Source organism: Desmodus rotundus, chromosome 7 (assembly GCF_022682495.2).
Source record: "Desmodus rotundus isolate HL8 chromosome 7, HLdesRot8A.1, whole genome shotgun sequence".
Lineage (NCBI taxonomy): Eukaryota > Metazoa > Chordata > Mammalia > Chiroptera > Phyllostomidae > Desmodus > Desmodus rotundus.
The window spans coordinates 75,721,688-75,748,319 of record NC_071393.1 but is presented as its reverse complement, the minus strand read 5'-3'; the positions used below and the strand labels follow the sequence as shown (position 1 = coordinate 75,748,319).

General features: G+C 50.6%; 1 protein-coding gene across 4 annotated transcripts; it reads left to right on the top strand.

The window, feature by feature from the left end:
* The first annotated feature begins 240 nt into the window (after window positions 1-240).
* On the top strand, window positions 241-16,783 carry PLA2G4F (phospholipase A2 group IVF). 4 transcript variants are annotated; one of them, XM_024567932.3, is made up of 20 exons: window positions 241-419; window positions 1,382-1,454; window positions 2,062-2,198; window positions 2,297-2,425; window positions 2,855-2,895; window positions 3,138-3,180; window positions 3,646-3,712; window positions 7,784-7,953; window positions 8,082-8,195; window positions 8,404-8,441; window positions 8,679-8,814; window positions 10,902-11,038; window positions 11,311-11,533; window positions 12,696-12,810; window positions 13,035-13,172; window positions 13,277-13,384; window positions 14,342-14,536; window positions 14,801-14,967; window positions 15,758-15,944; window positions 16,262-16,783. In XM_024567932.3, the coding sequence occupies exons 1-20, from the start codon at window positions 309-311 to the stop codon at window positions 16,480-16,482; spliced, it is 2,550 nt and encodes an 849-aa protein (XP_024423700.2). In that variant the 5' UTR covers window positions 241-308; the 3' UTR covers window positions 16,483-16,783. The 4 variants fall into 4 exon arrangements, with proteins under 4 accessions (XP_024423700.2, XP_071078056.1, XP_045058020.2 ...); XM_071221955.1 differs by lacking the exon at window positions 13,035-13,172; XM_045202085.2 differs by lacking the exon at window positions 14,342-14,536.
* The last annotated feature ends 9,849 nt before the right edge of the window (window positions 16,784-26,632 follow it).

The following is a 26,632-nucleotide window of genomic DNA, read 5'->3' as shown; positions in this document are numbered from 1 at the left end:
AGCATCCCCTAGAAGGTTGAACACTTGGGTGGGCTCAGGCATGTTTTCCATAAACAGCCCAATGATAACCAGGGACTGGGACCGGAAACCAGAGTGTCCCCTGCCTGGGGCAGTTGGGCTCCAGTCCCTTCCCGGAGCCTGTCAAACCCCACCTCTAGCCACAGGGCCCTGAGTCCTCAGCAGAGCAGCTCCACCCTCCCCACCCCAGCACCACCCGTCAGACCTGAACCGGCAGTGAGCGTGTGCAGAGGAGAGCAAGGTGGCTCTGGACAGCAGGCGGCTTCTTGCTGGGAAGTGGGCTGCCAGCCATGCTCTGGGCACTCTGGCCCAGGTGGCCAGCAAGCAAGGGGCTGCCTGTCCTGGGCGTGGTGTGGCTGCGAAGGAGAGAGAACAGGGCACCTCAGTGGAGTCACTGGCGGGTAAAGTACCTGATCTTCCCGGGAAACATGGACTGGAGGGGTCCTAGGAGCATAGTCCCCTGGGAAGCCTGAGGGCAGCCTGGAAATTGGGTTTTGATCTGGGGTGGGACCAATTTGCTCCAGACAACCTGAGGGAATTTAAATTAGAGAGGTTGGCCAAGACCTTGGCTCTTGAAAATAATCCTCCCAGTTAGGAATGGAGGGCTAGATCATGTGGTCCTCACAGCTGGCGGGGTTTGCCCAGAACACCCTGGCCTGGCTGTTGGGTTTTGAGAAGATGGTTTCACTTCCAGGGGCCCACAGTCTGTTGTTATCTCTCCTGAGCTCCAGCGACAGTCTCTGCAGGGACTTGTCTGACCAGTGCAAGCTGGGTGGTTCTTGGCTTCCCTTCAGCTGCCCTCGGCCTCCCAGGTCATCTAGCCTCTGTCAGGGAGCAAGTAGGTGGGATTGATCACAATTTGCTTTTCTAATATTTAATCTCCTTAAGCACATCACTTCACCTCTCACGCTGCAGCAGCGCCCTGTGGTCTGCGGGGAGTGCCAGGTATGTGGTGCATGGCACCGTAACTAGCAAAAGTGGATACATGTATTAAGTACTTAGGCCAAGCACTTTATACTTCTTATTGAAAACTCACCGCCACCCCGTGAGAGTATCATCATAAGCCCTGCTTTATGGATGAGGAAACGGAAGCATACAGAAACCAAGCAACTTGCCAAGGCCACTCCGCTATTCCATGCTGGAGCTTAGATTTGAAGCCAGCCTGAGTGATTCCGAGGTCCAGGCTTGGCACCGACATGCTAAACTTCCAATGCCTGCCCTGCCAAGGCCTCCTGGGTCCCGAGCACTGCAACATCAGTGATCCTGGGCCAGGCTGCTGCTCCCTGACGGGACATCACAGCAAGGAGCTCAGGTCCCACACCTGGCTTCCTGGAACTGAATCCCCTGACTTACATTGTTTCAGCGGGAAACCCACCCATACTACGACCTCCAGGTGAAGGTGCTGAGGGCCAGAAATATCCGGGGCTCAGACCTGTGTGAGTGACCCCCAATTCCACACTTTCTCCCCTTCCTTTCCCAGAAGCCTCGGCAGAGCTCAGCCAGGGCGGGCCTGAAGTGTGTGGTTTGGAGTGGGGCCGAGGGGCTAGTGCCACCTGTGGAGGGAGGCGAGGGAGCCCCAGCTGCAGCCGCAGGGCTGGCAGGCAGGAGCTGCAAGGGAGCACTGTGCAGACCCCACTCCTCCCTGAGACTTGCAAGTACAGTGGTGACAGCCTGGGAGAGTGTGTGACAGCTGCTGCTGCCAGAGGTTGACGCCCACCTCCCATGAAGCCCCCGTGCCAGTGCTCACACTGGGAGGGGAGTTTGTCCCCTGAATCAAGTCCTCTCTGGGAATTGGTTATGCAATGGTCTGTGCTGCCACGTGATCTTTTCAACTGGCCACTGCAGGATTTCCACGCAGTTGAATGGGAGGTGTGAGTGGTGGAGATGGAGTCCAGGATAAGGGCTCCCCCTTCATCTCCCTGCCACAGCATGGGCAGCCTCCTCTCCTAGCTCTGCACCTTCCCCTCCCACCCCAGCCTCCTCCAGGCACCCTTCTCAGCAATAAGAGCTTGAAGCTAGGATCCCTCCCCATCCTACTCACAGTGTCCAAAGCCGACTGCTACGTGCAGCTGTGGCTGCCCACAGCCTCTCCCAGCCGCGCCCAGACAAGGGTGATAGCCAATTGCAGTGACCCTGAGTGGAATGAGACCTTCCACTACCGGATACATGGTGCTGTGAAGGTGAGGGCTGGCGAGGGGCCGGGGTGGTGGAGGGAGAGGGCTCCTTCAGAGTGCCTGCCCTGCCTCAGGCTCCCACTTCCTGCCTGACCTGTCTCCAGAATGTTCTGGAGCTCACCCTCTATGACAAGGACATCGTGGGCAGTGATGAACTCTCCATGCTGCTGTTTGACCTGAAAAGCCTCAAGCCTGGCCAACCCCACAGACACACCTTCCCACTCAACCAGCAGGTGAGCTGACCCATCTGCACCAGCAATGAGCGGAGCTCAAGTACAGGACCCACAGCACGGGGCACGGAGGAGGGCTCCCAGTAGGTGGACCAAGCCTCCAAGACAGCCTCCGTCCTGCACCACTGACCCTACCAAGGGGTTCCTCACACACTTCTTCCCTGAGTAGAACTGACATGTGAGCTTCCTGAGGGTGGAACGGTTTGTCTGTCCTGATCGTTGCTAAATCCTCAGAGTCCAGAATAGTGCTTGCACAGTTCTGAATGGATAAAACTTCTCATGGGGATGCCACTTCCCTTACTGTGCCCAGAGAAGCCTCAATAACAGTCTCCTCTTCAAGTCCCTGGAGCTGAGCAGGGCTGGGGGGCAGGGATGACCCCTGAGACTTCCTGAGCTCTTTGAAAACTGGTGCTTCCTTGCTCCCTCCATTAGGATTCACAAGAGCTGCAGGTGGAGTTTGTTCTGGAGAAGAGGTGAGTCCCATTTACTCTGAAATCACGGACCACTCCCAGCTGTCAATCACCAGGTCTGGGGCTGGCCTGGCCTGAGAGGGGATGGCCTGGAGTTGACACCCATTTGATTTTTGGCCAACACCCACCCCTACCCCCTACTCCTGCCATGTTCCTCAGGCTGTTCCAACTGCTTTGGTCACATTGTTATAGTAATAGCCACCTCGAGGGGCCCAGGTACCCAATGAGCCCCTCATCCTTTACAGCCAGGTGCCTGCGTCTGAAGTCATCACCAATGGTGTCCTGGTGGTAAGTAGGAAAGACCCCAACATGGGGATGCCCAGGGCTGGGGGGCATCGAGGAGTCCACGACTGAGCCCATCCCACCCACTTGCCTCTCTGAAGGACACTCAACCCCTCCTCAGAGAGGAAGTGTGCTGGGTAGGCCTCTCCAGCAACAAGGGAGAAAGAAACTGCCTCACGGCTGAGCGGACAGCCTTCCACCCTGTGTGCAGCACACTGCTCACGTGGGACCCTGGCTTCTGAGACTGCCGAAGAAGCCACGATTGGGGGCCCTCACCTCCTCCCCCTTCCTGCCAGGGACCACTTCTGAGTCCTAGGAGGGCAGGCTGCTACAGAAGACCCCTGCCTACAAGGCACAGGCCCTGGGAGGATTGCTGTCTGGACTCTGCCCCTGATACCTCTCCGTTTTACCTCCCCACCCCGATTCGGGCCCTGTGACTGTCTGGCTCCCATAGTCCTCTGCTTTCCTCAGGCTCAGCCCTGTCTGAGGATCCAGGGCACCCTCGGGGGAGATGAGACTGCTCCACGTGGAAAGTATGGTGAGTCTGGCCAGTGGCCTTGGGTCTTTCCTTCTCTCTTAGGGTGTTGAGCCAGTTGCTGATTCAAGAAGATGGGTCCAGGTAGAAAGTTTTTAACTTTTCATTGCTTAAAGCTGACCAAGGTTGAAAAGCATTGTCCCTGGAAATATGCAAGCACAGAGGTCGTGTCGGTCCAGCCCCTGCTCTGCAGCAACGCCCCAAACCTCAGGGCGGATAGTGGGATGCACTGACGTGGTTCACACACCAGGTGGTCGGCTGGGGCTGGGCTGATCGAGGTTGGGTGGGTGGGAGTGACCTGGCTCTGTACCGTGTGTCCCTCATCCACCTTTGTGACCGGTGGACCAGCTTAGGGCAGAGGTGCCAGAGTGCAAGCCCAAATGAGCAAGTGCTTTTCTTTTTTTTTTAAATATATTTATTGATTATGCTATTACAGTTGTCCCATTTCCCCCCTTCACTCCACTCCATCCTGCCTACCTCCTCCCTCCCACATTCCCCCCTATAATTCATGTCCATGGGTCATACTTATAAGTTCTTTGGCTTCTACATTTCCTATACTATTCTTACCCTCCCCCTGTCTATTTTCTACCTACCCTTTATGCTACTTATTCTCTGTACCTTTCCCCCCTCTCTCCCCCTCCCACTCCCCTGTTGATAACCCTCCATGTGATCTCCATTTCTGTGGTTCTGTTCCTGTTCTAGTTGTTTGCTTAGTTTGCTTTTGTTTTTGTTTTAGGTGTGGTTGTTAATAACTGTGAGTTTGCTGTCATTTTTACTGTTCATATTTGTTATCTTGTTCTTAGATAAATCCTTTGAACATTTCATAGAATAATGGCTTGGTGATGATGAACTCCTTTAACTTGACCTTATCTGAGAAGCACTTTATCTGCCCTTTCGTTCTAAATGATAGCTTTGCTGGATAGAGCAATCTTGGATGTAGGCCCTTGCCTTTCATGACTTGGAATACTTCTTGCCAGCCCCTTCTTGCCTGTAAGGTCTCTTTGGAGAAATCAGCTGACAGTCTTATGGGAAGTCCTTTGTAGGTAACTGTGTCCTTATCCCTAGCTGCTTCTAAGATTCTCTCCTTCTGTTTAATCTTGGCCAATGTAATTATGATGTGCCTTGGTGTGTTCCTCCTTGGGTCCAGCTTCTTTGGGACTCTCTGAGCTTCCTGGACTTCCTGGAAGTCTATTTCCTTTGCCAGGTTTGGGAAGTTCTCTTTTGTTATTTGTTCAAATAAGTTTTCAAACTTTTGTTGTTCCTCTTCTCCTTCTGGCACCCCTATAATTCGGCTGTTGGAACGTTTCAAGATGTCCTGGAGGTTCCTAAGCCTCTCCTCATTTTTTTGAATTCTTGTTTCTTCATTCTTTTCTGGTTGGATGTTTCTTTCTTCCTTCTGGTCCACACCGTTGATTTCAGCCCCAGTTTCCTTCCCATCACTACTGGTTCCCTGTACATTTTCCTTTGTTTCTCTTAGCATGGCCTTCATTTTTTCATCTAATTTGCAACCAAATTCAACCAATTCTGTGAGCATCCTAATTACCAGTGTTTTGAACTGTGCATCTGATAGGTTGGCTATCTCTTCATTGCTTAGTTGAATTATTTCTGGAGCTTTGATCTGTTCTTGCATTTGGGCCCTTTTTTTTTTTTTTTTTTTGGTCTCCACGTGCCTGTTACATGAAGGGGCAGAGCCTTAGGTGTTCGACAGGGGAGGGATAACGCTGGTCACTGTGCTGTGACACTGTACATGGGGGAGGGGCCAAGAGGGAGCAATGGCACCTGTTTCACTCTCTGCTGGATTTCCCTCCCTTCACTCCCTCCGCTACCCACAATCAAACTGGGCCCCTCTGGTGCTGATTCCTGAGTGGGTGGGCTTGTGCACGCTTTAGGCCCCTGTGGGTCTCTCCAACGACCTCTCCTGTGAGGCTGGGAGTTTCTCCTGCTGCCACCTCAACCCCCACGGGTGTTTTCAATCAGAGGCTTGAGGCTTCATTTCCCAGCACTGGAGCCTTGGGTTGCGTGGTCTACTTTGCTCCCCTGCCATTCCTCTTGGTTTATCTATGCACGAATGTGGGGCCTTGGGTTCTGCTAGCGGTCTCACTGCCTGCCCCATTAGTCCCACAATCCGCCAGTCTCTGGATCCGGCCGCGTTGCCATGAGTCCTGTCCACCCCGGCTGCCCATCTCCGCCCCTCTTACTGGTCTGGATGTTTCTTCTTTATCTCCTTGGTTGTTGGACTTCCATGCGGTTCAACTTTCTGTCAGTTCTGGTTGTTTTTTATTTTTAAATTGTTGTCCTTCTTTTGGTTGTGTGAGGAGGTGCAGTGTGTCTACCTACACCTCCATCTTGGTTTTTTCTCATGAGCAACTGCTTTTCAAGCCTTTGGGTGATGGCCACCAACATTATGTTATCAAAACAAGTCCCAAGGCTGACCCTAAAGGTAGAGGGCAGGGAATTTAGTCAGCCTTTCAGTGGGAGGAAGTGAAGTCACGTGGTGAAGAGTGAGGCCTGCAGGAGACGTGAAAAGCTGGGCCCACATGCAGCTGCCGCAGAGGGCAGCAGCTCGAGAGGAGGGGCCAGGTGGCGAGTGAGCAGAGGCTGTGAGACAGCCAAGGTCCCCTCCGATGCCAAGCGGCTGAGAGGCTGAGCCTACAGGGTGAGTCCCACCCAGGTGACACCAACCCACACCACGAGTCAGCCACCACGCTGAGCATTTGATGCGTGTTTTATCGTTCGATCCTCATAACAACCCTGTAAAGTAGGTACAATCATTATCCTCTTTCAATTGATGGACTGAGGCTCAAAGAAGAAACTTGCTTAAGGTCGCACCGCCAGTGAGTGGGGGAGCCAGGGTGAAACCCAAATCGGCGACCCTGCAGCGTGTCTGCCCTCTCCGCCAGCCTTGGCTGTTTCTCACTGTGAACAGCACATGCATATCAACCTCAATCCATAAACCATGGTGTGAAAACCATCACTTATACTTTCCTTATTTTCTCCAATTTCCCCCCACCCCGCCCCAGTTCATGTCAAATCTCCAGGTCTTGTTTAATGCCAAGGATTATGTGTGGGGAGAGGAATTCCCCATGGACCTCTTCTCCTGAGGCATTTGGGGTCCCCTCTGCCTGGGTGTCATGTTCAGCCATTTCTCTCTGGGGTCTTCCCTCCTCCCCAGAACGCTGCTAGGAACAGCACAGGCCCTGTTGCCCCTGGGCCACAGGCCTCTCTTCACCTCCTCCCCACCTGGACTCACCTTCAAGCCTGGGCTTGTTGTCCCTGCTTCTCCCAGCCACCTATTCTGTCTGTGCTCAGGAGCTCACTTCTTTATTTCACCTCCTCTGCAAACTATCTGTGTTTCCCCAAGATCTTTGGGAGCAAAAGGCTGAGATACTTGCAGTCTGGCCACAAACCTCCTCCAAGTTGATGAGCAAAGAGGTTGAATGGGCGCAAGAAATAGGGGAACTACCAGTTGAAAACTGGTAATCAACATAAAAATTAACATGACAATTACAATTTTTGTAAAATTGTATATATATTTTTTAAGATTTTTAAAATTTATTTTTAGACAAAAGGGAAGGGAGAGAGAAAGAGAGGAAGAGAAACATCAAAATGTGGTTGCCTCTTGTGTGCCCCCTACTGGGGACCTGGCCCACAACCCAGGCATGAGCCCTGACTAGGAATCGAATCAGTGACCCTTTGGTTCACAGGCTGGAGCTCAATCCACTGAGCCACACCAGCCAGGGCAATTTTTGTAAAATTGTATTTTGTATACTTAATATAATAATCTCAAAATCATCAGCCCCATTAGCTCTCCCTCCCTGCCTTTCCCCTTCTCCTAGATGGTGTGTATTTCCCCCTCTTCCCCAGGTCCCCAGCTCTGACCAGGGCAGGTTATAGGGCCCCAAGTGTCCTTCATGGTGCCTTTGCTATGGGCCACAGTGTCAGAGAGTGAGCAGGGTGATGAGTTGGTATTTCCAAGGGGAAGGAAACAGGAGTTGCTACTAGGGGCGCTACCATCAACGAGACACATACCCACACTGCTGCTCTCACCCACGCACCTGGGTCCTCTGCTCCCAGGCTCTAGGCAGGTTCGGCTGGCAGTGCCCGGGGCCTACGAGAAACCACAGCTCTTGCCCCTGCAGCCTCCCATGGAGGCAAGCCCCCCAGCCACCTTTACCTTCCATGTGAACCCGGTGCTTCGCTCCAGGTTGGATGTGGAACTGGCGGAGAAGCTCACCATCCTGCAGGTGAGTGAGCCCAGAGCCTGGAGGAGGTGGATGACAGGAATCGGTCCTGCTTGAGTGGCACTCCAGGGTTGCCACACGGGCACATTTCCTTTACTCTGGGGGGCTCCACAGTGTTTGCTTCTCTGCAGAGTGGCCCGAGTGCTGAGTTGGAGGCTCAGAACAGCAACCTGGGTGAGGGGAGCATCCTGCTCTCCTCTTTGACCCTAGGTCAGGAGGAACAGTGCTTGGTGGCTCTGGGGGAGGTAAGGCTCAGACTGGGTATCTGAGGGACCCTGGCCTGCTTGGTGACCCCCAAAAAAGATCTGGGGGAGGGGCCTGCCAGGGGGTTGAGATCAGACCAGCCCGTAGCTCAGCATGGCTCACACCTGGGCCAGAGTTATTGGAGCAGTTGCGGCTGCAGGTGGGAGAGTCCCGCCCAGTGTGCTGGCGGACGGCTGCTGTCTTTTTCAGGGCCAGGAGGTGGCTCTGAGTGTGAAGGCAGAAATGAGGTGAGGAAGGCCTGCTTCAGGAGGAAGGCTCTTGGCCTGGGCTGGACATGTCGGGGCTCTCCCACCTACTCTGCTCAGCTGGGGGTCGGGGGAGGGTTGGGAGTGTCTGGTGCTGGTGGGATCTTTCTGAGGGGTTCCATGGAGTGCAGGTCTGCTCCTGTGAAAAAGTGGCTTGGCCCAAGGCTCTCCTCCACCTAACAGTCATTCAGTACCCCAACCCCACCCCACCTGAGGCAGCTCTGGGGACCTTGACCTGCGCCTTGGCTTTGACCTCTGTGATGGGGAGCGAGAGTTTCTGGACAAGAGGAAGCAGATTGTGTCCAAAGCCCTGCAGCGGGTGCTGGGATTGAGCCAGGCTCCTGACAGTGGCCAGGTAAGGAATGGAGGAGACCCCTGCATCCCAAGAACCAAATCCACTCTCTTCCCTTGAGATGGCTGTGTGGCTAAGAAGCAACAGGAAGCCTAGAGGAAGTGTGGGGAGCACAGGAGGGAGAGGGCAGGCCTGTTCACCTGAGCCGATTGGAAGAGTCAGGCCCCCATATGTAGAGACGGCTGAATAGTCTGGCCAAGGGAGGTGAATTAGTCAGCTCTGCTGTCTGAACAGTGCTCCACAGACTGGGTGGCTTAAACAACACTGTATTTTCTTACCTGGAGGCCAGAAGTTCAAGATCAAGGTGCTACCAGGGTTGGTTTCTGGTGAAGCCTTTCCTCTTGACTTGTAGATGGCCACTTTCTCGCTGTGTCCTTACGAGGCCTTTCCTCTGCACATGTGCAGGGGGTGGAGATCTCTCTCTCTCCCTCCTGCTAGGGCACCAGTGTCATTGGATCAGGGCCCCACGCTGAGGAGCTCCTTACAGGCCCTTTCTCCAAATATACTGTCGGCGTAATCAAAAAGGGAAGGCTCTGGCTAGAAAGACACGTAAATGACAGAGATTACTCAAGGGTCTCAGAGCTTGCAAACTGGAAACATAAGTAGAAATAACCCTAGAAATATTCTGAGGAACAAAGAAAAATCATTTGTTTTGTGATGTAACTGGGTCACAGAAGAGAAAGGGGCCCTGCATATTTGACTAATCTGCTGTGATGTATGAACTACCTGTATCAGTAGTTATGACCACGGATTTCAGGCGGTCAGGCGGGCTGTCAGGTGGTCTGGTCACATGGGAGTTTTCTTTGGGGAGGTCGTGTGTCCGACTGGAGTCTGCACCAGCGTGCTGTGCAGGTGATAATCTGTGTAATGTCTGATGCAGGACTGAGAGTTTAAGTCAAGTTTAAAAGTTTAATCGTCAAGGATGGATTTATTGTTTTTCCTCAGGCTTAGGGTTCTGTGAGTAATTTAGCCGTAAGGCTGAGAAGAGACCCCATTAATTTTTCCTTGGCTTTAGTTTTTCTTCAATAATCACACTGGGCTTCTACATTTGAATTGGGGTGGGAAGGGAGGACTGGGAACACAATTCAGCTAAAACAGCAGACAGAAGGAAAGGCAGTGCTGAGGTCGAGACCCAGGGTGAATCAGGAACAAGTTGGCGGCCTTTTCCAGGCTGCAGGTGTTGTCAGGAACGGAGCCCACGCCCCGCACCTGCACGGACGAGCGGAGCAGCCGGGAGTGTCCCTGCGGGTAGTGCCCACTCTGTGCTGGGCTCCGCTCTGTAGGCGGGGCTCAGGAGGGCACAGACCCTGCCCGCAGGGAGCGCTGTCTCCTCCAGTTCTCTGAAGGGACAGTGCCCTTGCAGTCCAGTGGCCAGGGAACATTTTCCTTTTTAGACAGGAGAATAAAGGGCAGAGAAAGGAACCAAAAATCTGGGCGAAATGAGTGACACCTTCGTGGAAAACACTTCTAGTCCGATTCCACAGGCACCTCTCCTGTTGGTGGAGGCCCGGGCTGCTTGGTGGTTTTTGTGACTTTAGCTTTAGCTTCAACTGGGGGCAATTCAGTCCCCATTCCCACCCCACCCAGGGGACACTTGTCAATGTCTAGATTTATTGTGACAGCTGGGTGGGTGGAGAGGGATGATACTGGCATCTCCTGGGCAAAGGCCAGGGATGCTGCTAAATAGCTACAGCACAGAGGACAGACCCCCACAACAAAGAATTATCTGGACCACAATTATCGGTGGTGCCAAGATTGAGGAACCCCGCTGTAGCTGTTTTGGGTGGGTGCACTATACCTTGCAGGTACGTCCTTTCCTGGTGTGATGGTTCAGAGCCATCTCTGCAGCCTTGCTGCTTCAGATTGCCAGCCCATCACTTACCAACTGCATGATTGCGGGCAATTCTCTAACCTTCCTGTGCCTCTCAGTTCCCTCCTCTGTAAAACCGGGGTCTCACTGGGCTGCTGTGAGGATTCAGTGAGGTAATACGTGTCAGGCACTTGGATCGAAGTCCGACATTCTAGGCAGTACGGTGTGAATGAAAGGCAGTGGTAGTGGATGTGCTTATGTTGATTACTGCTGTGCCCAGGTGCCTGTGGTGGCTGTGCTGGGCTCTGGAGGTGGGACCCGTGCCATGTCCTCCCTGTACGGCAGCCTGTCAGCGCTGCAGGAGCTCCGCCTCCTGGACACTGTGACCTACCTGAGTGGGGTCTCTGGGTCCACCTGGTAAGTGAGGTGGGGGCAGGGCACAGAGTAAAGAAGAGCCCTGAAGGGGAAGGGGTGTCACCAGGTGATTTGGTGGAGTCCCAGGTGGGGGCTTCCCTCAAGGGAGCTAGAAGGGGCAGGAAGGGACTGAGTCCCCAGGAACCCCCTGAGCGGGTGATGCAGGGCAGTGAGCACAAGTGATGGGGAGGAGGGGTCACTCACAGACACCTGCCTCCCTCTCCCTTTGCTGTGCTCCCCTGCCCCTAACTGCCCCGGATTCCCTTCATGCCCAGGTGCATCTCCACACTGTACAAGGACCCAGCCTGGTCCCAGGTGGCCTTGCAGGGCCCCACCGAGCGTGCCCGGGCCCGGGTCTGCAGCAGTAAGGTGGGCGCAGTGTCCACGGAACGCCTACAATACTACGCTCAGGAACTGGGGAACCTGGAGAGCAATGGTCATAGCGTTTCCCTCATTGACCTCTGGGGCCTCCTCATTGAGTATTTCCTGTACGAGGAGGTAAGAAAAGAGCAGGTAACAAACATGGCTCCCTTCCACCTCTGCCCCTTCAGCACTTAATTCTGCCTTAGCCACAAGGCTAAGATCTGAGATGTGCAAAGCTATCCCTTAGGTGTGAGCTCCCTGGGAGCAAAGGGTGAGATCCCCAGGAGCAGGGAGATTGACACCCTTTCATCTTTCCTGGCTCCTAACCCCTAGGGAGGGAGAGGCTGGTCTGCAGTTCTCAGGTCTGTCTGCATATTAGAATCAGCCCTGGCTGGTGTGGCTCAGTGGACTGAGCAGCAGCCTGCGAAGCGAAGGGTTGCTGGTTCAATTCCCAGTCAGGGCACATGCCAAGGTTGCAGGCCAGGTCCCTGGTTGGGGCATGCAGGAGGCAACCAATCTATGTTTCTCTCTCACATTGCTGTTTCTCTCCCTCTCTTTCTCCCTCCCTTCTCTCTAAAAATAAATAAATAAAAACTTAAAAAAAAAAAGAATCACCTGTGAGCTTTTTGATACCACCCCATGCCCATGCCCCACTTCCAGAGACACTGATTTTGATTGGGCCGGAGGTGGAGCACTAGCACACGTGTGTTTTGAAAGTGTTGCAAGTGATTCCAACCTGCCCGCTGAGGCAGACCACCACTCTCACCCGCTGGCGGAGAGGCCTTGGCTTACGCCACCTGGTGGCATCTCCTAGAACTGCATGCCCAGAATGCCCTGGGGGATGAGCAATTCAGAGCGGATGAGGGCTGAGCCATAAGGGCCTGGTCCACTGGTGTGTGGCTATCCATTGTGGATATATATCACAAGTTATTTCTAATTTCTAAGAAAAGAATTGATGTTTTCTAGTGACTTGCTTCATAAAGAAAGCAGACTGGGCTTTCAGTTATTCATTTAAACATGTCACCCTGGCTCTCTGTGGTTTTGATATGCTTTCTTGAATGGGAAAGAAAGTAGAAGGGAGTTCCCAGTGCCTGTGGAACTGCACAAAACCCGCAGTGGCCTTACCTCTGCTGCAGCTCAAAGCCTGCCCCTTAGAGAGCTGTCTCTGGAGCATCGGCCTTGGCAACCACAGTCCCTAGTGGGCTCGCCACACCCTGCAGGGGGCTGGCCTCAGGCCATTAGGATAGGAAAAGGGAACCCCCACAAAGCCTATCAGCTTCCTTTCTTTTCTACCCAGGAAAACCCTGCCAAACTCTCTGACCAGCAGGAGGCCGTGAGCCAGAGCCAGAACCCTTATCCCATCTATGCTGGTGTCAACGTCCGCACCAACATCAGCGGGGAAGACTTCTCAGGTGTCTGGGTGTGCAGACACAGGAAGCAGGCGGGGGCAACAACTGGTCGGAGGGCATGAGAGGCCAGGCTCTAGGGGTACAGGTGGGAGCCTTGGAGCACAGTGCAGGTGCTGCCTCCTGCTGCTGGCAAGGCAATGCTTCTCTCTCAGTCCGGAGGATGAGGGGGAATGCTGGTGTCCTGGTGGGAGGCCCCTGGTAACATTCCCTGTACTCTGGGTCCCCAGAGTGGTGCGAGTTTACCCCCTACGAGATTGGCTTCCCCAAGTATGGGGCTTACGTTCCCACCAAGCTCTTTGGCTCAGAGTTCTTCATGGGGCGACTGCTGAGGTTCTGGCCAGAGCCTCGGATCTGCTACCTGCAGGGTGAGTCTAAGCTGGAGGGCTGGGAACGTGCAGGCACCAGGCCAGGCCAGGCCTCAATATGGATGGAGGAGTCGTGAGGGCCTGGGCCCTGTCTGTCTTCTTAGGTATGTGGGGCAGCGCCTTTGCAGCCAGCCTGGATGAGATCTTCCAGAAGACCACCGGCTTCAGCCTCAGCTTCCTGGACTGGCTCCGAGGCTGTGTGAACATCACAGGTAAGGGTCCAGATCTGACCCCCAACCCCCTCCGTCCTTTCCAGCACTAGGGCCCTGGCAGAGGCATAGAGAGTGAGGGAGAAGATGGTGAAGGATTGGCTGTCCCACTGGGTTCAGAGGGGTCCTGAGGAGGCAGTGTGGGAGGGGCCGGGGGAAGGCCCAAGTCAGAAATCCCAGCGGGGGCTGTGAGTGCTTTATAATCAGGCGGCACCTTTGAATTCCCTGCTTGGGCTCCAATGAGTCAACTCGGTCCAGGACCCCTGGGTGCCTGGTTGATACTCTGTCCCCGCACCTCAGGGCTCCTCTTCACCCTGCTCCTTGTGTGGCCTGTGAGCTCCCTGCTTTGAGGAATACCGTTCCCACCTTTCTCCCCTGGATAACTTTTGCCCACTTCTTAAGAGATTCAGCTGAGACATCATTTTGTCAGGGTGTTTCTCTGCTCCACTCCACACCCCACCCCCCATCTGATGAGGGTGTGACCACCAAGGTCCCTGCAACACTGCAAGCACAACCCTCACTGCCCCCCCATACCCCCCACCCCCTCCACAGGACCTTGTTAGGGCTCATTTTCTCCATAGGACTCTCCCCTAAGTGGGTGTGAGCCCTGGGGGCCGGACCCTGGCCACCTTTGCGTTCTTCCTGCCCAGCACAGTGCCCAGGACGTAGCGACTGCTCAGTAGGTGTTTAATGGATGAAATTCTGGTTAGAAGTTGTATATAAAACTGTATTTTCAAAAGGGTGGGAAATAAATTATTATTTAATAAATGCAATGTCATAGACAACTTTTAAAAACATGGGCAACATGAAAGAAAACAGTCATTTCAAAGGGATTCCGGGCAGCAGTGGTCAGAGGCCTGGGGGGCCAGGCAGGGGAGGAGGAGGGATGTCAGGAGGAGACAGAGGGGCTCCCTGGAGCCATAAAGGCCCCTGGACAAAGGATGGCACCACCCTCACTAGACGACTACCAGAAGCTTCAGCTGCACGACCCCACAAGGCTGCGAACGAGGCTCTTCACCCCCCAGGGGCCCTTCTCCCAGGCGCTACTAGACATATTCACCTCACGCTTTACCTCCGCGGAGAGTTTCAACTTCACCCGGGGCCTCTGTCTGCACAAGGACTATGTGGCCTGCAGGGAGTTCGTGGCCTGGAAAGGTGGGCGCTGCCCTCGGGGAGGGGCCTCTTGCTATCTGTGGCTTTGGTTCACTGGGGCCAGTGCTGCCTTTGACTTGGGGTTGGGATGTGGGCTCCTGCTGTCCAGAGGCTGATAGAGGACAACTGTGCTGGGCTGGGACAGGCTGGGACACCTCAGAGTGGTGGTCAGAGAGAGGGGCAGGAGCTGAGATCTCTACAGAGAGGGCTGCTCCCAATAGTAAGAGAAGAGAGTTGCTAAGAAAAGATGCATTTGTCCCTGTGCAGACACTCACCCGGACGCCTTCCCCAACTGGCTCACTCCCATGCGGGACTGCCTGTCCCTGGTGGATGGCGGCTTCGCCATCAACTCTCCCTTCCCGCTGAGCCTGCTGCCGCAGAGAGCGGTGGACCTCATTGTGTCCTTCGACTACTCCCTGGATGCACCTTTTGAGGTATGGGGTGGGTATCTTCTATTCAGGTGGCCTGACTAGGCGTTTGGGGATGGCCCCCTGAGGAGGGCCTGGGCTCTGATCTGCAGGGGACACCCTGTGCACACTGTGTGTGGCACTGGTGTCCCTGGCTGGAGGACGGGACTGCTGAGGTCCTGGGAGGGAAAGGGAGTTGGGAGAGGAGGCCAAAGAGGGACCTCAGGTGTCTTCTCTCCTGGTGAAGAGAAGACCCCTGTTCTGAGCCCTGCCTATTCCTGATAGCATTTCTTGCTCCCATCAGGGGAGCCTCCTATCCCTTTGTTACTATGACAACAGCAGAGCCCTCAGGGTGCCCTCAGGGCATCTCTCAAACCCTGTGTGGTGGTGGACAGGTTTCACCACCCAGGTGTGGGTTCTCACCAGGCTGTGGGGCCAGCTCTTCCCTCTTTGATCTCCTCTTCCTCCTCCTCCTCTTGGGTCCAGTGTGACCTTCTGTAATCATCCAGTCTCAACCCTGTGAAAGAGGACTCAGCCCCCTTAGAGGGAGAGGGGAGGGTCAGAGAAGGGAACCATGGGGAGTCATAGGGAGGAATGACTGTGAGCATGCTGGTGATTAATGTTAATCTGCAAAGCAACCCCACTGGAGAGTTATTCCCATTTTTAGTTTATAAACAAAGAAATGGGCTCAGAAAGATTTTGTCACCTGCGTAAAGTCACTAGCCAGAAGGAGGCAGAGCTGGCCTCTAAACCTGGACCTGTGTGAGTCTGTCCAGGTGCGGGGCAGGTGGGGTCAGAAGACTACCTCCCCGCCCAGGTCTTACAGATGACAGAGAAGTACTGCCTGGACCGAGGCATCCCCTTCCCCAAAATCGAGGTGCTCCCTGAGGACCTGGAGGAACCCCATGAGTGCTACCTGTTTGCCATGGCTGAGGACCCCCGCTCTCCCATTGTGCTGCACTTCCCCCTGGTCAACCGTACCTTCCGCACACACCTGGCCCCAGGTAAGGGGGAGCCCTGGGCCTAAGTCTGGCCCACGGAGCCCTGGGTGGTGACAGTGTGCTGTTCTGAGAGTGGATCCCCTTGACGAGGTAGCAAGGTATGCTTCCTGAAGGGCCCGAGCTGGCCACCGCTGCCCTCTGCATCCTGGGCCTCAGCATTGGCACTGGCCCAGCTCCTCCTGATGGGCAAGAGAGCAGAGATGGCCCCAGAAGGGCCCACCCAGAACCAGCCAGCCGTCCTGGGGAAAGGGGCTCCTGGGCTGGCAGCTTGTAGTTGCAGAGTGCTACAGCCTGGTCTCTCCACCACTCCCCACCCACAGGTGTGGAGCGACAAACAGCTGAGGAGAAGGCCTTTGGGGACTTTGACATCAACGGGCCAGACACCCCCTATGGCATGATGAACTTTACCTATGAGCCCGAGGAGTTTGATCGGCTGGTGGCCCTGAGTCGATACAACGTTCTGAACAATGTAGAGACCATCAAGCAGGCCCTCCAGCTGGCTCTAGACCGGCAACGGACTGGGGCCCGGGCTGGAGGCTGACCCAGGCTGCAGCTGGAAGACTGGGACACAGGAGGGTCTGTGGGGCTCCAGCCCAGGGCTTGGTAGAGGGCAGGGTGGGCTCTGTGGGGCTTCTGCTTCCCATCTTACTGGGACCTGCCTTAAGGTACCCCAGACCCCAGAAAGCTCTTGTAGAATTACAGCTTGGACTTGGGGCAGAGCCCTTCTCGTATGTCTACTTGTACCCCATTTCTATTCCCATTTCCAACACGTTCCCATAATGGTGAATGTAAGTTTCAGGGTCATGAAGGTGTCTAGGTTGGAAGGATTTGGCCAGAAGAACACGGAGGTAAGCTCGGTGCCCTCTGAGGCTGGGTAGAAACCCAAGAGTGGGGCATCATTCTTTAGTTGGTCAGAGTTTTTCATCACACAAAGGAAGAAAAAGTGTGGCCAATGAGGCTATGATGTGTGACTGCGCAGGCTGTACACGGCACAACTCCATGGGTGCCACTCCCATGAACTGACGATGTGAACTTGCCCCATGGAGTTGCCCCACACGCCAGCCCTGGGACTGCAGACTTAGCTAAGGGAGATGAGGACAGAGGCTGGTCCAAATATTAGCCCCCCTGGCTCCTTCAGACATGTCTCCAGGCATTCATAACAGTCTCCTGCAGAAAACAGAAAGGGGGGTGGTGGACAGAAGGATGGGAGGGAAGGAAGGTAGGAAGGAATTGATGCAGACTCCGGCCAGCAGGGTCCATGTGTTGTGGCTGCAACTAACAAATTCACACGGACTACAGAAGTCCTGTGGAGAAAAAGGGATGGCATGGCTGCTCTCTAAGTGAGAGAGGTTCCCGACTCCTGCCTGGACAGGCTTTTATTGCTTTTCTGGGTACATTACATAGAGGATGGTCCTCATTTACTATGCACATGTTCGCTTAAGGTGGTTACCTTTTACAGATAACAAAGGAGAGGATGTTGCTAATTACTTCAAAGAAAAGGATATTTGCAAATGCAAGGGGAAAAGTGGTTGAACTGGTTACACTCCATACTTGGGAGGTTTAGCACAGATTTTAGGAAGTTACTTTAAAGATATGCAGTAAACATTTGCTGTCTCAATTCAGGGTGAGGGAGTTCTAGCAAAAAGCAAGCCTCAAAGCAGCCTAGGTACAATGCAGGCCTGATTCCCCATGTGAGAACCTATCCATGGGCTCAGTTCCTGTGTTCCGACTCGCTCCCTGCCAGTTTTCTGAATAAGGGGCTGGGCTACATTTGCCACTGCCACGTGGAATGGTTCCCTAAAAGGAATAAAGTGTACAGATTTATATCCACTTGTGATCCTCACCACAATCAAGATATAGGACATTTCTACCACCCCCAAATTCTCTTGTGCTCCATCCCAATTAATGTCCCATTCCTGATCCTAGAGACCACTGACCTGCTTTCTGTCACTATAGTGCTATAGTGAGTACTCTTTGGTGTCTGGCTTCTTTCACTCAACATAATGCTTTTGAGATTCATCCATGTTGTATGTATTCATTCCTTTTCATAGCTGAGTAGGAATTGTAGGGTACACCACAGTTTGTTTGTCCATTCACCTGCTGATAGCAGTTTAGGTACCTCCAGTTCAGGGTTCTCATTTAGCTTTTAAAAGATTCTTTTTTAAATTTGAGAGAAAGAGAGAGAGAGACATCAGTTTGTTGTTCTACTTATTTATGCATTCATTGGTTGATTCTCATATGTGCCCTGACCAGAATGATGCTCTAACCCACTGAGCTACACAGCCAGGGCTCTCATTAAGCTTTTAAAAATATATATATTTTATTGATTATGCTATTACAATCGTCCCATTTTTTTCTCCCCTTTATTCCCCTCCACCCTGTACCCCCCTCCCACCAGTATGCCCCACCCCCTTAGTTCATGTCAGGGGGTCCTACATATAAGTTCTTTGACTTGTCCATTTCCTATACTATTCTTAACTCCCCCTGTCTATTTTGTACCTACCATTTATGCTTCTTATTCCCTGTACCTTTCCCCCCATTCTCCTTCCTACTCTTCCCCACTGATCACCCTCCATGTCATCTCTATTTCTGTGGACCTGTTCCTGTTCTAGTTGTTTGTTTAGTTTGTTTTTGTTTTTGTTTTTGTTCTTTTAGGTTCAGTTGCTGATAGTTGTCAGTGTGTTGTCATTTTACTATTCGTATTTTTTATTTTCTTAGATAAGTCCCTTTAACATTTCATATAATAAGGGCTTGGTGATGAGGAACTCCTTTAACTTGACCTTATCTGGGAAGCACTTTATCTGCCCTTCCATTCTAAATGATAGCTTTGCTGGATACAGTAATCTTGGATGGAGGTCCTTCCCTTTCATGACTTGGAATACTTCTTGCCAGTCCCTTCTTGCCTGCAAGGTTTCTTTTGAGAAATCAGCTGTCAGTCTTATGGGAACTCCATTGTAGGTAACTGTCTCCTTTCCTCTTGCTGCTTTTAAGATTCTCTCCTTATCTTTAATCTTGGGTAATGTAATTATGATGTGTCTTGGTGTGTGCTTCCTTGGGTCCAACTTCTTTGGGACTCTGAGCTTCCTGGACTTCCTGGGAGTCTATTTCCTTTGCCAGATTAGGGAATTTCTCCTTCATTGTCTTTTCAAATAAGTTTTCAATTTCTTGGTCTTCCTCTTCTCCTTCTGGCACCCCTATGATTTGAATGTGGAATGTCTAAAGTTGTCCCAGAGGTTCCTGAGCCTCTCCCCATTTTTTTGAATTCTTGTTCCTTCATTCTCTTCTAGTTGGATGTTTATTTCATCCTTTTGTTCCAAATCATTGATTTGAGTCCTGGTTTCCTTCCCTTCACTGTTGGTTCCCTGTACATTTTTCTTTATTTCACTTTGCATAGCCTTCACTTCTTCCTCTATTTTGTGACCATACTCGACCATTTTTGTGAGCATATGGATTACCAGTGTTTTGAACTGTGCATCTGATATGTTGGCTATCTCTTCATTGCTTAGTTGTGTTTTTTCTGGAGCTTTGATCTATTCTTTCATTTGGGCCATATTTTTTTGTCTCCTTGTGCCTGTTAAGTAGTAAGGGGCAGAGCCTTAGGTATTCACCAGGGCAGGGAAACACCCGTTGCTTTGTAGTGGCACTGTATGTGGGGGAGCGGTCCAAGAGGGAACAATGCCACTTGCTCAGCTCTCAGTGGCTTCAGTCACTTCCTCCACTACCCACAAGCAAATTGGGCCCTTCTGGTGCTGATTCCAGGGTGGGTGATATTGTGTAAGTTCTATGACTCTGTGGGTCTCTCCAATGAACTCTCCTGTGAGGCTGGGAGTATCTCCTGCTGCCGCCTCAACCCCCACAGATTTTTTCAGTCAGAGGTTTTGAGGCTTTATTTCCCTACACTGGAACCCTGGGTTGCAAGGTCTGTCTCGCTCCCATTTGTTCCTACCGCTTCATCTACATGCAAATGTGGGACCACCCACTCCACCAGCTGCCACCTCACCTACCCTGGTCTTCCAGCCACTGCCTTGCCACAAGTCCTCTCCCCACAAGCTGCCCATCTCCTCCCCTCCTACAGGTCTGGATGAATTTTTCTTCTTTAATTCCTTGGTTGTTGGACTTCCATACAGTTTGATTTTCTGCCAGTTCTGGTTATTTTTTGTTTTTAAATTTGTCGTTATCCTTCTTTTGGTTGTGAGAGGAGGCAAAGCCTATATACCTACATCTCCATCTTGGCCAGAAGTCTCATTAAGCCTTTAATACTTGAACTTTTATTCTTAAAAAGTCCCTTTAAAAAGTCAGGCAGTCTCCGTTTTCTCTCCCCAAACAAGACAAGAACCTTAGTGTGCTAACATGTTTTCTGCCTGACACCCTGCTCTCCACCTACCCAAACTTTCCACTAACTACTTTTCAAACTTGCTACCTTGGGGTACTTACCTGAATTTTATTTTCAATGTATCACAAACTTCAAAATAGAAATATTTAATTTAGCTTTACAATATATTTTACTGATTTATTTGCTCATCATTGCTTTCTATAACTCCTTCTCTTTAGGTTTATTTTTCTTTTTGTTGGACTTCAAAATTAAGTAGTTTTTTAATGGAGGGTCCGCGAGTGGTAAAATTTCTGAGTTCTTATATGCCTGGAATTGTCTTTTCTTGCCCTGGCTTAAGAATAAGAGTCTGTATGAGTATACCTTTTTGGTTCCAACTTACATTTACTTAGATTTTAATGCCTTCTTGTATTTGATATTGCTGATGGCAATCTAATGTCAGTTGAATTCTTATTCCATTTTAGGTCATTTGTCTTTATGTAACTCTTAGGGCTTTCTCTTTGTCTTGAATTTGCAAAAGTTTCGCTATGACTTTTCTTAAATGTGGCTTAAAAAACATCAGTGAGCTCTTTCAATTTTTGGATTCATGTCTTTTTGAAGCTCAAAGAAATTATCCATCAACTTTATCTAAAAACTGCTCTTCTTCATTCTTTCTTTCTGGAATTCCTATTAAATGGATTTAGAAATATCTGAGATAATTCCCTATATCCCTAAACTTTCCCTTTATACCTTCTACCTTTGCATCTCCATGTTCCAGTTCATGAATACAATCTTCATCTGTGTCCCGTCTGCCCTTCTCCCCAGCTTTTGTGAGCTTTTGTTTCCCTTTTGACTATCACATTTTTCAGTTCAAAGTTCTCTAGTAGGATCTTCCCAAACTACCTGTTTTTGTTGCACGGATGTGCTTCACTTCCTTAACTCAGATTGTGGTGACATGGACACCAGCCCGCAGTGTCCGTGGCATTATGGATGAGACGAGACAAATTCACACGGACTACAGAAATCCTGTGGAGGAAAAGGGATGACGAGGCTACCTTCTCAGTGAAAGAGAGGGCTGGCCCTGTCCCTTGCCTGGACAGGCTTTTATTGGGTTTAATTTGCATAGGAATACAGGGCATATATGTAAAGCTCATCTATCATTGTCAGGCAGAAATGATCAAAAAATAGATAACACTCAAAGAACTCTGAGGGTTTATTTTGAGTCAGGGTCAGGTAGTTAAAGAGCCATAAAACTTTGGGGAACAAACTCATTTCATGCTTGGACCCTTATCATTTAAATTGAGGGTATTAGCAAAGTAGGTTTCATAGGATTTTATGCATTTTTTCTTAGGCCTGATGGCCCTAGGGAACCCGCCCTTTCCAGCACAGGTCTGCACCCACCTCCGGCATTGTTTCAGGCTTAAATCGGGGCAGGGGTGGGGGGAGGCATTGAAGTAAGGCAGTCAAGAGATTAGGAGACTTCTTGCAGACAGAATGAGGACTCAGGCTTTGTCAAAGCCGAGGGGTGAGGGCCCATCTCCCCCCTTTTTCCATAAACCCCAAGTCCCTCCCTGAGGGCCCCTTTATGACTGAGCCTGTCTTAGGTTCTCCCTCATTTGAGGAATCTTACCCGTCATTGGCTAACCGGTCATCCACCTGGGGCCAAGCAGGGTGAAATGAAAGGGGGCAGAGGCGGCACCCCTACCAAGGAAGATAAGCTTTGTCTCCTAAGTGGCTTATGGTCCTAAGGTCTTTTTACTCAGCCTTAGCCACAAGGGTTACAGTTTCTGAAACCAAGCAGGGCGGTTCCTAACACTGCGGAAATATAGGCATCTTATGGAATTTTCCTGACTGTCCTGTGAACTATTTCCTCTGGATAAGTTCTTTATTTGGTGCCCCTCTTTTGTGGACTTTGCCTTCTTTACATCTTTGGTAATTCTTTGTTGCAGTCTCATCTCTAAGAGCATTCTATACTGGGCTCTGATGGCTCCTGGCCTTGTCATTGGCCATGCAATGGCAACAGTGGCCATTAGGTGGCAGTGTGGGACTCAGGGAGGACGCTGAAGTGCCTCAGTTGCAGGGACAGTCAGAGCCTACAAGGGACAGGGCAGGCCCTGGGTGACAGCACTGCAAAGGCATGGATGACACCTTGCAGAGTGGCTGCCCAGTGTGCTGCTGAGGCTCCAGCTTGCTTCCTTATGTAGTGTTGCCTCGGTTTTTGACCCGTAAAGAGTTCCCTTTCTTGTTTGAATCGTGGGTTATGAATTTATGCATTGATATTGTTATCTTTTCCATTGTTTATCTGATGGGTTGGTGTCAGAGGGTAAGCAAAATATTCTAAAGCATAATTTCCAGTTTCAAGATAAAAGAGGACAGGCTAAGATCACGCCCCAAAATTTTTTTAAAAACCAAAACTTTTCAATTACACAGTAAGTTTTCTACATTTGTCTTTTTAAGAAATAATTCTAGGTTAAATGAACTGTTGTACATCCTAAATAATGAAGACATTTTAGGTATTATTGTTGCATAAAATTTTATTCTATTATCACTGAGTTGTTTATTTTCTTCAGTCCTCATTTAAGGATGTTAATTGATTTTAGAGAGAGGACGGGAGAAAAAGAAACATCGATGTGAGAGAGAAACATCAGTTGGTTGCCTCCCATATGTGCCCTGACTGGGGATCGAACCTGCAACCTTGGTATGTGTCCTGACCAGGAATCAAATCTGCAAGGTCCTATACCAATCCAAAAGGTCCTATACCTTTTGGGGTATAGGACCATGCTCCAACCAACTGAGCCACCCAGCCAGGGCAATATCTGAGTTTTTTTGATCACCACTGTATTTTTTAGTCTCCAAATACACCACCAATCTGCACTGACATCCATTCTTCTGCTGACCCAGCAGAACCTGACACATTCCAAGGAAAGGAGTCTCTTGGTCTGAGAACTGCCTGCCTCACTAAGCCTCTCCGAGGTCACTGACAGGGTGCTGTGTGGGTGGAATGACACAAAGTGTGTGACACGCTGAACACAGTGCATGGGGGTTACCCTTTTACATGGGCCACCCATGGCTCTGAGCTGCCAAGAAGAAAAGGCATCTTGGCTGGTCCTAAATGATTGGGTCCTCACTGCTCCTGCACCCTGCCCGGTGCATTCAGAGCAGGCTGGTTCAATCTGGACCACACTATGGGGGTTGGGGGTGGCTGGTGGTGCTGGCCAGAATGACTGGACCTCAGGTCCAGTCCTCTCCTTGGCCAGGGTCAGGCCTGGTCTTCTGGGATAGTTCATAGAACTCTCTCCTTGTCTTTGACCCCTGGATCTGCCTCATCTCCCTTCCTCCTCCTGGCCTGGGAGGAGGTGTTCCACCTGGTGTGTCCCTGTGTGCACATGCATGCACTTTCTCTTTCTTTTATTAGCTGTGCCAGGGGCTCCTGTTGGTGCTGGTTGACCTCCGAAGGGTGAGGAAAAAGCTCTTGGCATGGGAACCACCCTGAGGGTGGAGCCCTGATCTTCTCGCAGATCCCTGCCTTGCTAAGCTGGGCACGTCTAAGGTCCCATCCCCTGTGATTGCTGCTGTTATCTTTCAGGCAGCAGGTATCTTTGCCAAGAGCTGGACTTGGCATGGAGCCACAGTGGGAGGGACTGGCAGGGGGAGCTGGTAGCCGAGGGCAGGACTTCCAGCTACTGGCTACTGTCCCCAATATTCCTGAATGGCAGGCCCTGAGCTCCTCAGCCCCTGAGATGGCCTGAGATGCCCGCATATTCTGAGCCCTCTCGGTTTTTCTCTTCCAGCTAGCTCCCTGCAGACTTGTCCACTTTCCCTAGCATGCCAAATCAGTGGCACCACTATGTAGGAGTACCATACGTAAAAGGAGTGGAGAAGTATAAGCCTAAGGAACCACCTGGACATCTTCAGCCACAGCATTTAAAAATCACCCACTGGGACCAATAGCTGAGGCCATAGTCTTCACACAACCTCCCTTCGCCGCCCTCACCCGGCTGGCATGTGGCTCCCAGATACACCTGCAGAGTCCTGTGCTCAGTAGAACCTCCAGTGACTCTAGGCCCAGAGCTTCCTGTCACCCCCACCTCCCACCCCCAATCTGTGCCTTCCTTTGAGCAAGAACTACTGCAGGCAGCCTGCCCTGCTGTCCCACGTGCTGGCTACAGAGGAGGCCGAATGGAACCAGGGCCAGTATTCCAAGGCTCCTTGTCTCATTCCCAGACTGTGCCTGGCTTTGGGAGCCTTGACCCTGGAAGTCTAAGCCTGACCTGGGTCTAGACAAGCAGCGTCCAACTGGAACTCCCAAAGAAGGCTTGCTGTGGGTCAAGGTTGACTGTAGGGAATACGGAAATGAGAAGAATTTTGGAGCTCCAGGGCAAGAGATGCCCTTTCATGGAGGTACAATATGACTAGGCACTTGCCACCATAGCTTATATCTGAAGTCCTGTTATTTCCAGCTGCCCCGGAGAACATGGTCAATTAGCAGATGAAAGTGTCTTTTAGGGGCTGGGAGGAGCCCAAGGCTGCAGGAATGGGGTGGGAGGGAAAAGCAGCAGCTAGAGAGCAGGCTGGACATCCAGGACTGTTCTGAAACCTGCTTGCTGGGTGGTGGTCTGATGCAGGGAGAAAGCTGCTTCACTGTGGTGCAGGGCCTTAGCTCTGTCTGCAGTTCCACATCCTTTTTCTGACACCCCCACCCCGAACCTCTTCACCACAACCCGGTCTTAGTTTACCAGCCATGTCAACTTCTTCCTGCAGACGACCCCAAGTCACCATCCTACTGGAGATCCCTTCCCTGCAACCTGAATGTCAATCTGCAAGTAGCCCTTAAAGACCTGGTGGAGAAGCCACTGAGGGATCCCTTCCTGGTGAGCTCAGATGGCTGGGAGCAGAGATGCAGGAGCCAGCACAGAGAGCTGAGCTAGAGCTGGAACAGACCTCAGAGCTCTGGGGTCAAGTCCTTCGTTTCAGGATGTGCAGTGGTGTTCCTCTTTCATTCTGGATTTGCTCATTTGTGTTTTCTCTCTCATGGTCAGTCTAGCTTGGAGGTATATCAATTTTATTATCACTCTCAGAGAGCTAACTTTTGTTTTTGTTGATTTCATGTATTATTTTCCCATTTTCTATTTGAAAGAGTTCCAGTTTTTACTGTTTCATTGGCTCTTTGTCTAGCCTCTGAAGGCAGAAGCTTTTTAACCTTGGTTCTTTTCTAACATGTGTATTCATTCTAAGTGCCACTTTAACAGGGCCCCACAGATGGTCTGGCATATTATTGGTAGAACTGGCCAATGCAATCAGAGGTAAGAAAATAATTAGAAGTTTAATTGGACAAGATGCAAAACTATCTCTGCTTATGGGTAATATTATGGTATACCTAAAAACCCCAAGAGAATCAATGGTAAAACTAATGCAGACAATAAGAGAATTCAGTAAGGTGGACAAATAAAAAATTAAGAACCTTCATATATGCAAGCAATCAGAAGAGATAATAGAAGTGAAAGTCCTATTTACAATAACAAAAGAAATGCACTATTTTAAAAATAAATTTAATAAGAAATATAAAAAACCTGTATAAAAACCTATAAGGAACTTTTGAAAGGCATTAAAAAGCCCACTTGAATAAATCAAAAGACATCTCTTCTTAAATGGAATGACTCATAGTGATAAAGATGTCAAATTTCCCTAATGAGATTCCATTAAAAATAATTTTTTTTCTCTTGAGCTAGACAAGTTGTTTGTAAAGTATACATGAAAACATAAACATTAAAAAGAAAAGCAATGTTTGTACATATGAGGGGTGCAAGTAGCTAGCCTTATCAAGTATTAAATAATAATAAAGACTTTATTAAAATTATATGCTACCAGCACATAAATAAATCAATGGAACATAAAGTATAAAAATAGTTGGGAATATATATGGAAATTTAGTACATAAAATGTAATATCTCAAGTCACTGGAGAAAAGATAGACTTTTTTAAAGTATATTTTATTGATTATGCTATTACAATTTGTCCCATTTTATTCTCCCCTTTATTCCCCTGTACCCCCTCCCACCAGCATTCCTGCACCTTAGTTCATGTCCATGGGTCGTACATATAAGTTCTTTGACTTCTCCATTTCCTACACTATTCTTAATTTCCCCCTGTCTATTTTCTATCTACCATTTATGCCTCTTATTCCCTGTACCTAACACTCCATGTGGTCTCTATTTCTGTGAACCTATTCCTGTTCTAGTTGTTTGCTTAGTTCATTTTTGTTTTGTTTCTTTTTTAGGTTCACTTGATAGTTGTCAGTTTGCTGTCATTTTTACTGTTCATAGTTTGATCTTCTTTTTCTTAGATAAGTCCCTTTAACATTTCATATAATAAGGGCTTGGTG